Genomic DNA, 15,236 nt, shown 5'->3' with positions numbered 1-15,236 from the left:
TATGAGGTAAACAGCACACTTATGTCTCACTAAAGTGTATTATTTGTGCATCCGTCCGTGCTTTAATCTTTTCCATCAAATGATTTGAAATGTTCTGATTTGAATATTTACTGTTAATGCGTGACTATCACTATCACGGTTTTTCTATTCATTTATTTATTTGCATACATAAAAGATGTACATTTAATTTAATTTTCCCGTGCATTCATATATGTACGGGAAAACTATTTAATAAAAATATTTTTTTCATAAAAGCTATTTGCAACCTTTTCCCCTTTAAATTAATCGCAAACGTTGTAGTGCATGCAATATCGCATTGTTTTATTTGCGCTAAAGCGGATACAGACAAGCAGTGTGCGGTCTATCAGGTGCGGTGTGTTTGTGCGCGTGTATGTGTGTGTGTGTGTGTGTGCGCGCGTGTGTATGTGTGTGTGTAAGACAGCGGCTCGCGATGTCCACGCTCTCCAGCACTGTTCTGGTGATCCGATAGTTGTGAAAAGCCACCACTAGTCGCCCCCAGTGCTCTTGCAGTCTCCAATTTTCTTTCCCACTGTAGACTTAACGTCACGTCCGCACTTGAACTTGAATTTTATCCCATTGTACGGAGGCAGCCCTCGCCACAGAGACACAGAGAGCTCCCGGAGAAGCAGGACTCCGCCATCTTCATAGAGGCAGAAAAGGGGAAAAAAAAGCTTCATTCATTTGGAAAGGAGGTGGCAAGTCCATGTCCCTGGTCTCCAGTGCGCAAAGCCGAATAGGGGAGCAAGTGCAAAGAGTTGGAGAGAGTGCAAAGTAACCGGGCATCGCATGCACTTAGAGCCCAGGAGAGAAGAAGAACTGTCCAGTGCTTGGCACACTCAAGTGCCAACTCAAGGAGAAATTGGATTCGTTTCATCCAATCTAATAAGTAATGACCATTTTTCTTTTTTTAGAATTATTTTGACTCAGAGAAAAAAAAAAATCTAATCGCTTTTGACAAATCCATAAGGCGCAGACCGGACGAAGAGAGAGAGCCACCAGAGGGTCCAACTTACCCAAACGCACCGGGCATCACGTTCTGAGACATTTCCAGTGGTTTCTTCACAACTGTCACTCGTCAAGGATATTTTCGCCCTCGGACAGATCGCGCTCGGCACACAGCTGAAGTACATGTGTGTGTCGTTGAGGTACTGAGCGTCTGCGCGTCTCTGGTCATCTGGAGAGCAGGAGCGCAAAGACACTTTCGCTTCTCTCACATTCACGGGACCCCTATCTATATCCACGGCCCGGAGCTGTGGCAGTTCTTTGGAAGTCCCGGGAAAAGTTAGTTACCGAGGGGGGAAAAAGCCCACGCCACGGACACGGAGGACAGAAGGCGCGAGCCGACTATTCCTTGTGCGGGTCTCTGGGCGATGCCAGTGTAAATGCCAGGGCAATGTCCCGTCGCAAGCAGGGAAACCCTCAGCATTTGTCGCAAAGAGAAATTATAACACGTAAGTCCATCTTTTATTTTACTTGTTTGTGTTTAAGTGGTCGCTCGGTCATTTTTTAGTAATAGGAGTAACGATCTGTGTGTGTGTGAGGTTATGTGGTGTTAGTAATGAACCAATTTCATTAAAATGCGATGAATCTTTATTTTTTCAAATGCAATAAAATAGAACAGTTAAATGTATTAATTTAAGATATTTATAGCTTCAGCTGTAAGCAAACAGTCAGGTTTATGAGCTTGGTGCTAATTAAAAGAATTAAAAAGTGATTTGGTTGAAACTGAATTTAAAGAATTAAATCAGGCACTTTTTGGACTTGCTTAAAACACAAATCTTTCATTTACTCTGTATTGTTTAAGTTATGTTGTTTAATTTTAATATCAGATAGTTAATGTAAGAATTGTCAGAAGGCCTGGAGATCAGATTAAAAACTTTAAATTGCAGTGATTAATCATGGCCTTGCAGTTTCTGTAAAGTTAAGTTTAGTTACATTAAATTAAAGTGTAGGGTAAGTGAGGTGTGTGTGTTATGTTAATATTTAAGCATAATTTAATAAATTAGGCTAATTTCGAGTGAATATTGAGTGTTTTTATTTTCTCTACTTTAATCCATCTAAGATTTGTGCCTTTATTAGTGTATATATATATATATGGCTATTAAAATAATTTATTGCAGTATGTATTTTTTTAGTTCTTTTATTTGTTCTTTTTTTTGTTACTTTCAAAAAGTGGCATGCTTGAGTTGTAGGCCTTTCTTCTCAAATCCTGATGCAGTGAAACTTTATGTATCATGTTTCGTTTTAAACCAAAGTCTTTTGCACTTTTTACAAGATATTTGTTGTAGTTCTCAAGGTGAGCAGCTACCTGTGACCACCATGCACAAGAACGGTTTAAGGTTTTATTTAAATCGTGCATGCTGCACGGATACATTGAAGTTGTTGTTACTTTATTTAAGACTATGTCAAATTGATTGTAATTATGCAACATCTGTGCTTTTAAGTCGTAGATGTGCACTTGAATGAAAAGAGGTCTCAGAGCAAGGAAAATAATTTAAATGAAATTAATTTGACATCGTAATGTCAAATTAGCTGATACAAATACCAAGCATGCTTAGTTTTACTCAAATAGTTTACTTTAATACTAAATTGGCTTCTTACACAACTCATCCTTTTATACAATGCTTTTATTTTTCTTGAGAAAACTGAAGTTTGCTAAATCAGTACGAGTGTACAAAGAAACAAAGCGGGCACAGGTCTAATAATGTTTCTCACATTTAGCTTTGCCCCCGAGTCAAGGTTGTGACTGTGAAGTGAAGGTAATGTGAGGCAGACACTGAAATCGAGAGACTTTTCTTGACAAAGTTATATTTAAAGCCAGCAGTTATATTCTAATGCTTGATATAATTTACCTTTTACATTTTTCTTTGAGAGACTTTTACATCATTTGCAGAAATAAGTCCAGCAATTTATTTTTAAAACAGTGTATTTTTCCTAGAATGCATCTGTAGCAGTTAAAAAAAAATCTAATCACTCAAAACACAATGAAATCTGTCCAGATTTAGTTTCATATTCATGCTTTAGTGTAGTCTACAGAACCTAGATAATTCATAGCATATCCTAGTGATGTAATACCAGCCAAATCTGTTTTGTGTTGCAGGGTTAGGGCCATGTATGCTGTGCATATATACACTAACACACACCATTCTTTCGCTAATGGCTTAATCTTTTACTGTACATAGACATATGTACACGGTTTCACTGTAAACATTTAGCATGGCTGTGCATTGTGTGTTTGAATTTACTGTTGAGTTTACAAATATGACTTACGACTTACGAATATGACTATGACTTATGACCCAATGAGAATGGAGATGTTATTTAAAGCTTAATGCACATTATCTGGCTTGCATTGCATGTAGTTAGCTTTGCCATAGGGCATGCACGGCTCTTATTGTATGTTGTCCGCATATGCGATTATGACATTAATTTCTAAATATTTTTTCCATATTTAATTGTGCACTAGCATGCAAACCGTTTGTGTTTACTACATAAACCGTTCAATATGCATGTAAAACAGTCATTCTAGTTTAGTAGAAAATGGCCCTTTTTGAATTTCTGTCGCTATCACATGTCCCATCAGTCATTGCATGGCTGTGGTTATTAATTTGGGCTTTAAATTTCAGAATGCTCCAGTTACACCAAGGAACTTTCCCTGAGTGCTTGCTCGCTCTCTCTCTCACACACACACACACACACACACACACACACACACACACAAACATATACGCACTCACAAACGGACACAAATGCAGACGTGCACAGAGTAAAGCAGACGCCAGTTTAGATATCAAGCTTTTGTTTTGTTACCTCATATGAAGCTTTTTTTTACATGCACACAGTGAGCGAGAGAGAGAGAGAGAGAGAGAGAGAGAGAGAGAGAGAGAGGAAGGTGGTCGACTTTCTCCTTCTTAGAAACTAGAGATTGAAAGATGTTCATTGCATCACCGGTGAATGAATATATAATCTTCAGAGAGGGTCCTCAAACGTATCATGCCTTAGTGGGTTTTATGCAGAGGGCATGTAGGCCAGGTGCTAGCAGATAATCATCTGAGTTCAGGGGTGCGTTCTTTCCTCTTTTCAGAATTCTCATCACATGCTGATTGTGTCTATGATTTTGATGTAACCAGTGTTTTTGTTTGTAGTAGGCAGCGTATGAACTCTTCAAGCATATTGGTGTGTGTGTGTGTGCAATTGTGCAAGCTTAAAGACCCTTGTTCGCTCTTATTCCGTTTGATATGTGGCTTATTATGTAAAATAGCTTCTTGTAGAGCAGGGAAATGAGAATGACAGTTGACATATCTGTTTTTTCTCTGTAATAGTTAAATTGTCAAATTTTGCTTTAAATGTCAAGGTCAAAAGCAGTGTGGTCCCAACCTCAAAGTTTCATTTTTGAGGACATATTTGGAGCTGTAAACAAGGGTGTGTGTGTGTGTGTGCATGTCTGCTCGTCAGCATGTCTTCTGTGGTATTTAGCTTTTGTTAACCACGGTGTCTTAGCTGGATTAGCCTCGAGTTAGTGAGAGGCAATTTTTGTCTGCTCAAGTGTTCAAGTGTGTGTGTGTGTAGTTTATGTCCACATGTTAATTTATGTGTTCTCGGCGTGAGCGATCTGCAAACTTTGCAGCGCTGTATATCAGTAGTTCTAATGGTTTGGCAGCCTGTGGTTGTGTGCTACATTACGCCACTCAAATGCATATTCTATAAACCCAGTAGTTTATTAGTTCTGCGTGAAATGCAACCAGTTGCAGTGTTTCGTGCATTTTAGCATTTCCTTTACATATGTTGGGATCTTCATTATATGCTATTAACTGAAGATTATTTTACAATTTTGTAGTTTTTTTTATTAGTAAGAATTAATTCTGAATATCACGTGCCTTCCAAATCCTTAACGTTCAATAAGTTACTATAATTTGCAGACACATTTCTAAATGTTTGCATTCACCTGAGTGTTTCGTCACTGAATTGTCCGAATTTAAATTAGATTTTTGACACCTGTTAAATTTTTCATGTCATTGCACAGAGTGTGTTTTATAATGTAGTGCTTTAAAATAAACCTAAAAGTTAACAGATGTCATCTTTAAATGAAGGAAATCAGATGACAGCGAGAAGGTAATTTTCCTTTGGTGAGGTGCAGAATTATGAAGTTGTAACATAAATTTTCAGATGCATGTTTCACATTAGACCTGCAAGCACAGGAAACTGTCTTTATCGGAACTTTGCTTTGAATGCGTTTAGGACATAAATTTTAGCCATGACTTCATGTCATCACATCTGAGAGATTTTAATTTATGATGAATAGCTTTTATTGAAATGCATTCTTACTCGTTTAGATATAAACAATAACATATTTGATTATAGTAAAAAAAAAAAAATCAAGATACCACTGTGAATTTGGAGACAGACACAGGCATTAATGCAAGAGAGGTGTGCAGCTTCAGAAATCCATAATCATTGTATTTTCCTTTTTGTTTCTTTTATTTATTAATTGAATTAATTTGTTTTAGTAAAAGGTTTGCTTATTCATTGTCATTTGCATGTATGAAATAGGAATGGTTTCATTTAGAATTACGCAAGGCATATTTTAAGTCAAACTAATCAGGTCTGAAAATATGTTTAAGCTTGCTATTTAAATGCTTATTTTATTTATTTCTGTTACAGTTGAGGGAATCAAATATCCTTGTTTTTATTTAATTTTCTCTGGGTGCTGAATTGGGCCACCTTACATTTGCAGTGCAGAGTGTGCTGGCCATGACCTGCTAGGGGGAGCTCTAAGTCTGCCAGAGGGGGTGGAAGGCAATTCTGAAAAGTGTAAAAACATATTTCCTAAATGTACTTAAATGGGTAAATCGAGTGAAATAGGGGGCTGCGGCTTCCGACGACTCGGCATAGATGTTTCAAACGATACTGCCATTAACACACATGCTCAGATGCAAACTGTCAACGCCTCACAGCAGCAGCTGGTCTTACAACATGAAGGCTCTGTCATTCTCTTTCCTTTTTTGACTTTGTCTTTAGCACTAAAGAACTTATTTAATTATTTACAGTGAGAGCTGGATCGCTTCGCTGTGCTCATTTAGATGTGTTATAAGTATTTGATAGGTGTAGCTTTAAAATATATATAGGAAATCAAGCATGACACCAAAACAAACAAATTTAGGCTGAACGTCACCTCGTTCGTTTTGCCAAGTGTGCTTAAAAAGTGAATGATGAAGTGGCTCTGGAACTTGTGGGCCACTCTGACTGAGGACCTATTGTTCTTGCCATCTAAATAAATAAATTTGAGTCTGTGATATAAAAAATGGTAGCCTCTACAGAGCTTACACTCTCCCCATAACAATGGGCAAAATGTCTGCCTGGCACGTTTGATTAATACGCTTGCATATTCTCTCTTCCTTTCAGTTTCAGGTGGCTTTTGTTTGCACCACGAGCGGGAGAGTGAGAGAGCAACAGAAAGCCGTCTCTGATGAAATGTACAGAAGTCTATGCCTGTCTGTCAGTATAAATGCATCAAGGCGGCTGAATCCTTTGGACGGCATCAAAAGTGGGCATAGTTTTTCATGGCTTGATTTATGAGACACAGACACTCGTAATAGTGGCTTGAGTGTTTGACGTCCCACATCTGGCTGAGTTCTGACCGGCTCTGAGCATGGAAGCGCTCCGCTTCCTGTGCATCAGATGAGCGTGTTGTGTGGGAATGTGTTACTAGCTCTGTGATGTCATATACGTGCCTTTTTTGGTGCTATTTCATTAGAAAGAAAACCTTTTCTGGGAAAAAAAGAGAGATGCTAAGCTTCAGGTGATATTTAGTCATTTCGGCTACCCATAATTCCTTTCCTTGTGAAAATATTAGGTAATATCTCCCTGATGAGATTTGCCGATAAAGGGTTAGCGATGCTTAGATGGGCTCCCAGTGGACATCATCATGTTAATCTCTTTTTACCTGCAAGACGACTCATTTTCTATTCCCCCCCCCCCCCTTTTTTTAATTAAACAATGGACTAGCGCCGCTGCAGTGGCCGAGGATCACGCTTTTAAAATTCCGCCACCTCCGCTGTGTGCCACGATGATCCCTGTTCTCTTCTTGTTAACAGCTTCATTTGCACATGCACCACGCTTTATGCTCACACACACCGCGCACGTATTTAGTAGCGTTTTAAAACCTTTGCATCTGCACAGAAGCGCTCTGCAAGCTAAAGCAGCTAAATAGCATGAGCAAGACGGCGCTTTGTTTTTTATTTCACAGGATTTTGCAAAGGCCTTCAGGCTAACAGAGCTAAAACATGATGGTGTCCCTCATGGAAGGGTGCTTTATGTCATACATTTTGACACATATTTAGCTAAACAAACAGGTCACAGAGAAGATTTTAAGCAAGAGAAAACAGGAAAAACTAGAGGCCTAGCGCAAGGCAGAGGTTTGCGGTTTGAGCGCCAGTGCGTTTGACTGTGGGTTACAGATTAATGACAGACTAATTAATTCCTGATAGATTCCTGTAAGCGCCGTTGCTACATCTGCATGTGTTACACAGGCATTTTGCGAACGTGAAATGACTGAAAAGACGGCGGTCGTTGACTTGCTACCTCTTTGCCAACCTGTTTGTTTGTTTGCGTGCCGTCTGAGTGGAAGGCTCAACCCAAATCCAGGCTGTCCTACTCAGCTAGCCTGCATCTCTGTTTTGTGCTAGGGTAACGGGTAGGTATTTCTGAAATAGAGTTTGTGGGCTGGTGTGGTCAGGTTTGTGTACGTAGCAGCGTGACTAGCGAAGCCCCCACCCACTGCTTCTGCTCTTGTGCAGCTCGGGCTGATGGGAAACATAGGAAAATAATGCACAAACAGTAAAGCGGAGCTTTTATTGTTTGATTAGGCCCTTTCCCTGGCTTTCATTTCCAGCACGCTCTGCCCTCCGCGCACACAGCTCTGTGAATGGCTTTAATTGGCGTGGGGTAAATCTTTATATCTGGACAGCATTATAAAGTCTTTCAAGATTTAAATAGGAAAATTTATGGACCCAGTAAAAAACAATATGAAATCCGTTAAATGGTGTGTGTTGTCTAATTAGGCCCTAACAGTTGCAACGGCTTAAAAAACCCTCCAAAACCTGTTTGACTGTGACTTTTCATTCTGGTATCGCTACGGAAAATCTCAACAGTTCAACTGTGAGCCAAATAGCGCTGAGCGTTAATGGTGGGGTTTGCAGGGTGACAGTCCGAGGATGAAAGGTACGTTAACGCGGGGCTGCTAAAGCGTTGTTACGTAACTCGCAGACCTTTGTGTGTTTTGGAGGGAAAGCCAGACTGTACTGTGATCAGCCAAATACCTGTCAACAGCAATTTGGTTCCTCACAAACAAAAAGACTCCGTTAAGTATGAGTCAGAGGGCCCCTGAACAATGGTGCGTAAATCCAGAATGGAAAAGGATAAATCCAAAACTGTGTTAAGACGTGCCTTGTGATGCGTTCCTTTTTGGAAGTCATATCTGTTTTTAGTTTTATGTTTTACTGAAATCCCATTAGTGTTCAATCTGACTCATATACATGTAGCTGTCTTAGGTTAATGAGGCTTATTTTTAACATTAGCACGTTTTACTGATTTCAGGATGTCAAGGTAGCATGTGAATGAAAAATATAGTCTATTTCTTGTACTTTTTTCATTCAAAAATGAACTAGAGGTATAATAGTAAGTGTGCAAGTCGAGATTTAATTTCATATGATCCTTTTTTAGCCACCTATAAATATTATTCAGGCTTTCTTACTTCCACTGTCCCTCACTGTCTTTCTCTCTGGCTGCCAGAGAGTGCTTGATAAAGACAAATAACATTTGACATTTCGGTGGCCCTGATAGAATTATATGGAGTATTTGTTGAGGGATCAGAGAAAATCATGAGCTGTAATGTTACCTTGGTGACAGCATTGTTATCGCTGGTGGATGAGAGTGTGTGTGAGAGAGTGTGAGTGTGTGTGACTGTGAAGAATTGCAGACTCTCACCTGTTTGCCTAGAACAGGAAACGTACACCATCGGATTGGGCCTGCGTAGTTCAATCTCATACCTTCCGCAGAGTTATTTAAAGAAAAAGATCTCCTAAAATTAAAGTTCTGTCATTTATTTATCACCTTGTCTTTACAAACCTGTATGACTTTCTTTTACTGTGAAAAGAAAAAGAAGACATTTGGAAGAATGTCCGAGCTTCTCTTTTCCACAGTTGTTTATATTTTCAGTCTTCAACTGAATTTAAGTTGTTATTCACTGAAAATTTGCTTAACAATCACTGTTCTCCTTTATTCTCCTGGAAAAAACCTGTTTAGACATTCTACACAGAAAACTTCATAGATGTTTTGAATGACATAAATAAAATGAATAATTGACATCTTGATGCATTTAACTCACCTATGGATTAGTTCAGACTCTATAGGCAAATCCTAGACTCTGCCGTATGTTTACATGATTACAACACCTGGTGTGTGTGTGTGTGTGTTTGTGCGTACGGGGGTCCCTTCTTTTGAAGTGCGTACTAGCGGCATTGCTTGCAAGCAGAGTGTTTCCTGTGGTTGGCACAGACAGAGAAAAAGAAGGGGACAGAGGGAGAGAGAAAATTTCAGCTGCACACATTCTTTACCACTCTGTTTTTTTTCTCCAGCTGTCACTTTGATTCAGGTCTGTGCTAGACCTATGACACATTAAACTAACGCTTTCCACTAGCGCACCTCAAATTCTCTCCCACAGTACTAAGAGGCTGCAATCTCACTCTAACCTCCTGTTACGCAGTTTGAGAGCTTACAACGGCTTATAACTTCCTTTTTTTGTGTACAACTTATTACCTTTTTGGTGAATTATAGCTGTTTATCTGAGTCTAATACAAATGTCAAAAATATGCTCTGTGGTTCATTTTGTCTTCTTGAACTTGTAAATCATTTGAAAATTACCTCTTCCTGTTGTAGTGTTTGTTTGTGCATGCATGTGTGTGTGCGCATCTCTGCTGGTGCAGCTTCCCAGGATGCACAAACGTGTGACACACAAAAATGCACGCATATTGCTCATGTACATGCCTGCAAGCAATCTTCATTTATTGGTTCAAATGCATATGCTTTTTTTGTGCATGTGCTCACAGGTGCAAGTACAGTTACAGATAACCGTTTTTGTTATGAGACCTTCCCCAGCGATAGAGAAAATTATTTACAGATGAGTCACAGAGTCTTCATATAAAATTATTTAAAGCTTTAAATTAAAAAAGGAACATTATAATGTAAAATTATTATTATTATTATTTTATGCAATATATATATATATATATATATATATATATATATATATATATATATATATATATATATATATATATATAAAATATGCAATATAATTGATTTAACAAATACTTATATTTTAACACTTAATACCTCTATTCATAATACCCTAATATCCAAAAATGTCTGTGATTCAAAATAAGTGAATATTAAAATTTAAATAACAAAAAGTAACTACAATGTAGCCACAGTCATATTTTAATGCAGTGTATTGCATAGGTTGATGAGTCTCTGTGCAGACCTTTCTCTTTATTTACATGCAGACTAATTCAGTGCGCAGATGGCCTGATATTGCCCGAAGGGGCTCTGTGCTCCACTCCTATATGGCTGGATTTGAGGGGGGTTCAACTACCTTAGTCATCTTATGACGGTTATTTCCTTCATTATAGTGCAAAACCTGTGCAGATGTAATATATATATATATATATATATATATATTGTGTAATGCTTTATTTAATCAAAATGCTTTCTTAATATGATTGCAAAGTGTTTAGATGCTGTTGTTTAACAGGATGCACATCTAAAGCTGCTCTAATGTAGTGTGTATCGTCTGAAATAAAGATAAGAGGGGGGTTTAGTGGTTTCGTTTTCAAAGCTGCATTCTGAGCTTGACATTACAAATCTGTCCGCATTCATAATTTGGGCCGTGGACAAATTGCAGATGGATGCGCAGGCTGCTCGTAATTTATCATCGAAAATTAGTGGTTAGCCGGTTCCTCTGGGAGATGTAAACAGGGCTACCTGTGTTGTGTGAGCAGCGGGGTCCGTTCCTCCATCTTTGTCTCTATCGCCGTCTGGCTTTTAGGCCTCATATTGGTGAAAAGCGTGTAAAGTGTGCAGGCCAAATTTGAAAATTAAAACAGTCTAATAAATGAATTCTAATTTGTGTTCTTCCACAGGGTTTTTGTTTCTTTAAAGACATCCCACATTTGTCCTTTAGGCTCTGACAATTTGAGAATTCCTCCCTTCATTCTCCTCCCAGATTTATGTGCACTTCAAAAATCCGCACCTGCTTGCTGTGTGGCTCTAAGTGTTGCTATGGTAGTGTTTTTCTTCTTTTTTTCCCGCTTTCACCCAAATCATGCAGCGTGTTGAGTACAGAGAGCATGAAAGCAGTGACAGGAAGCTGAAGAGTGTAAAGTGGCAGTCAGAGAGGTGTTTGTCTAGATCTTATGATTAGTATGGCGCAAGGATAAGCTGTCAAATGTAACATCAACAGAGCTGTCTGTCAGGGGGTCCCGAGGGGGCTTTGTCAACGGCCTCTACTGTCTTTGATAAAACTGCTCTTGCACTCGGCGTTGGGCTACAAAGGGCCAATTGTGGCCGCGTGCTGAAAGATGAGGCTGAAATTTCAAAATGGAGGCAAAGGGACCGAGGTTGTCCGGCATATTTTGTTGTTTGAGCGCCCGCCGCTCCACGCTGTTTATCTAGGTGACAGAATCAACCAGAAGATCTGCAGGGCCTCTTGCTCTCATGGCTGTGCAAATATCTCTCACAGCCAAAAACGGAGCCCTCCCTCCTTCCTTCTTGCTTTTTTTTTTTTTTTTTTCTTCTCCCTTTAGACTTTCTGTTTCAGGTCTGGCGGTCTCATTCTCAAGCTCACAAATACTGTATTGTATATTAATAACAGTACCTTGCTGTTGGGTCTCGGCCTCACATATGGATGTTTATCAAGAGTTGGCTGGTTACAGGACAGAACACGCCGAACTGGAGCGAGGTGCCTCGTGTGTGGCCACTGGGATGATTAAATTGAAGTCTGCCTTTATTTTCTGCTCTTGAAGTTTAGTGGGACTGTCATGGGACGTAGGTGAACGCTTAAACGGGCCCCAACATTAATTTCCTTTATTTTAACAAGCTGCCAAATAATGAAATGCTGAATTGACCTGACCCTGAACTCTTAGAAAATGTGTGATTATGTCTCAAGTTCCACGCCATTTGTATTTTATTTCAATTTCCCTCACTGATGTGCTGATGTGTTTAAGTCAGTTTTTCTTTAATGAATTAGTGTGCAAAGGCAGTTAGGGATGCATGGATAGATGTAAATACAGTGGCAAATTATGAGCTAAAGATGAATCAATGTTTGTTAATGCATTTCATTTGCATAAAGTGACTAGTGCATTTCTGAGTGAAGCAGAATATTAAGCAGGAAATAATTTAGAGACTTGATTTAGTATTTGATTGAGTGAGGGTGTTTTATGTTATACTATGATATTATTGGTATCAAGTATTTTATTTCAGTCTCCCTTGTAATTCTATTCTATTCTATTCTATTCTATTCTATTCTATTCTATTCTATTCTATTTTTATTTTATTTTTGTGTAAGAAGACAGGATAAAGAAAATTTAAAAAAGCATGGATAGATACAGTGAAAACTTATTTGCAAATGCATGCATTAAATTAGCAGGAAATTACATACTTCAGAGTGAAACGGAAACAAAACAAAATTGTTATTATTATGTTATTAAATAATAATTTTACCTAAAAGGCTAGTATTTTATTTCGAATTACCGTGCTGATGTATCTGAATGATTCTAAACGCATGAAGTGACATATTTCAGAGTGAAACTTAATATTATGTGGAAAATAATCTAGGGCGGGTCTTCATTGTAATTATCTGGATCTGAAATCGGGTTAAGCACATTATTCTGTGATATTATTGGATAATATATTTCGTCACCCATATGGCCTTGGTTACTTCAGCAGAAACAAAACTAATTTCAGTAGCAGAGTAAGTTATTAAGTTTAAATCTTTTTTTTTTTATTTGTTTAGACTGATATGCACTGCTTATTTATGCACAGATGGAGCATTTGTTAAGAATGTCCTATTATCTCAAAACGCTTCTTTCTTTTGCTTTGCCCCATAGCGGAAGCTGAGCATGTGGATGCGGGACTGGCCGTGGCTGATCTCCACTCTCACCCTCACCCGCTGCTGGATCCCAGCATGCCTGGGCCTCTGCCTCCAGGCCTGGGCGACCACGACCTCCTCACCTGTGGCCAGTGCCAACTAACCTTTCCCCTGGGGGACATTCTGCTCTTCATCGAGCACAAGAAAAAGCAATGCCAGGGTCTGACGACCGGCCACGGCTGCTACGACAAGATGGCGGACCGCAATAGCCCCTCGCCGCCCCGCGCAGAGCTGAGAAAAGTGGTGGAACCGGTCGAAATTGGAATCCAAGTGACACCTGAAGAAGAGGACGAGAGACTGTTTACGCCCCCAAAAGGAATTTGCCCCAAGCAAGAAAGTGGCCTGGCAGGTAGGTCAAACTCTCTCCAGAAAAGTTTTAAGCAGGCGTACGAAGCTGACGCTAATGAACTCACACATTCTCTCGCGCCAGCGTGTTTTCTAATACTGAAGTGTGCAAACATACATTTAGAGCCTGCAGAGTTGCAGACAAAGGGAGACACGCACTCATTTACCTCGGTAGGACTCTGGGCGTCCTGTAGTGATTGTGATACCGCTCATCTGCGAGCCTCAAGAGAGATTGTTTTTCCTTCAGCTGATTTCATTAGGGGAGCCTACGCCGTGCAAAGTGAAACATCACATTACTGACTCAAAGCCCTAAAACCCCCTGAAGGACTCTGGTAGTTGAAACAAATTGTGCAAGACGTGACAGAGAACTCACCCTACTTTCATGGAGAAATCCAGCCTGAGCCATCTGCTTAAAAGGTGAAAAGCTCATTAAAATTCAAATGCTCAAAAAAAAAAGAGGAAGAGAGGAGAGAAAGAAAGAAATAGAGTAGGATTAAAAGAGTGAGTTTCCTATTGAATAGGGGTAAAGAGGCAGTTTAGTTTAGTCCAGCTGTAGGGAGAGAACTCTCCCAGTTATCTAACAAAACAGCGCAGTCAAGTCCTTCACAAAGAACCCAGAGGGATCTTGGGAAATGGGTCTCATAAAATAATATTCTAGGTTGGACAAAGTTACCGGGGGAAATGCAGGGGAGCGGCTTATGACACTGCCTCGGTTTTTAATAATGTCGTTTTTTTAATGTCTCAAAATCCTTATTTGCGAAAGTTACCCACGGCATCAGAGACAATTTATTCCGTGCCACCACAATGCCTCGTGTATTTAAATGTCTGTAATAATGAGGCCGCTGCTAAATTACTCAGTACCTCACATGATGCAGGCAGACTTCACTCCCAGACTGACTGACTGGCTGGCTGCTCACACCGAGAGAGTGTTGGCGTCAGTTGTAAAATATGATGCAAGCATCCACACAGTTACGTGCAAACTGTTCCACTACAGTTCGTCATTGATGTTTCCTTTTTTTTTTTAAAAGACTGACTGGTAAGCGTGCGCTTTGCTAACCACACACACAAAAAAACACTTTAGGTCAAGGTTCACAAACGAATGTTTTAGTGCAAAGAGACACAGACACACACACACACACACACAAATATATATATATATATATATATATATTTTGAATTGGCAGTTGTGATGCAACTCTTATGTCAGCAAGTCAAATATTCTCATAGTTTGACTGTATTATATAATTATTATAGTTTGACTCAATTTCACATGGGTGTTTGTCTCTCTTTTTTATCTTTTGTAAAATTATATACAGTTTTGTTGATGTAAACCTTTAAATTACTTATTCGGAATATAAACAATGTTTGTTCTTGACAAAATTCTCTTTTTGTAAATGTTAAAACATTAGCTTGGATTTTTAAGGATAAAAAGGAAGAAGGACAGGGTTTAGGAAGAAGGACAGAATTTGAAAAATGGCATATGAAAGGTGAACATTTGCCTTTGTAAATCATATTGCAGTTAGTAAGAGTAAATTTTACACCTTTCATTAATTCAGGGCTGGAGAGGGAGGCAGTTCGCAGAGAAGAATATAACGGCAGATGAAACATCCTCTGAAAGTGATTAAGATTCTTGAATGTCAGCTTGAGCATGCGGCTAAACACTCAC

At 39.1% G+C, this 15,236-nt stretch overlaps 1 protein-coding gene across 3 annotated transcripts in view; it reads left to right on the top strand.

Moving 5' to 3' along the window:
• Window positions 1-347: 347 nt before the first annotated feature.
• LOC306850854 (B-cell lymphoma/leukemia 11B-like) overlaps window positions 348-15,236 on the top strand; it is a gene marked incomplete at its 3' end in the record, with an annotated part of 46,171 nt that continues 31,282 nt past the window's right edge. The window contains exons 1-3 of one of the 3 annotated variants that reach the window (XM_079386786.1): window positions 418-907; window positions 989-1,472; window positions 13,185-13,574. In XM_079386786.1, coding sequence (XP_079242912.1) covers window positions 1,415-1,472; window positions 13,185-13,574 — 448 coding nt within the window. In that variant the 5' untranslated portion in view covers window positions 418-907; window positions 989-1,414. Of the gene's footprint in view, window positions 1,473-13,184; window positions 13,579-15,236 lie in introns of all 3 variants that reach the window. The other 2 variants (XM_079386784.1, XM_079386785.1) reach the window with 2 other exon arrangements.

This window comes from Barbus barbus (assembly GCF_936440315.1).
Source record: "Barbus barbus genome assembly, chromosome: 30".
Taxonomy (NCBI): domain Eukaryota; kingdom Metazoa; phylum Chordata; class Actinopteri; order Cypriniformes; family Cyprinidae; genus Barbus; species Barbus barbus.
Note: the sequence above shows the minus strand (reverse complement) of the source record. Positions and strands in the feature narration are given on the sequence as shown.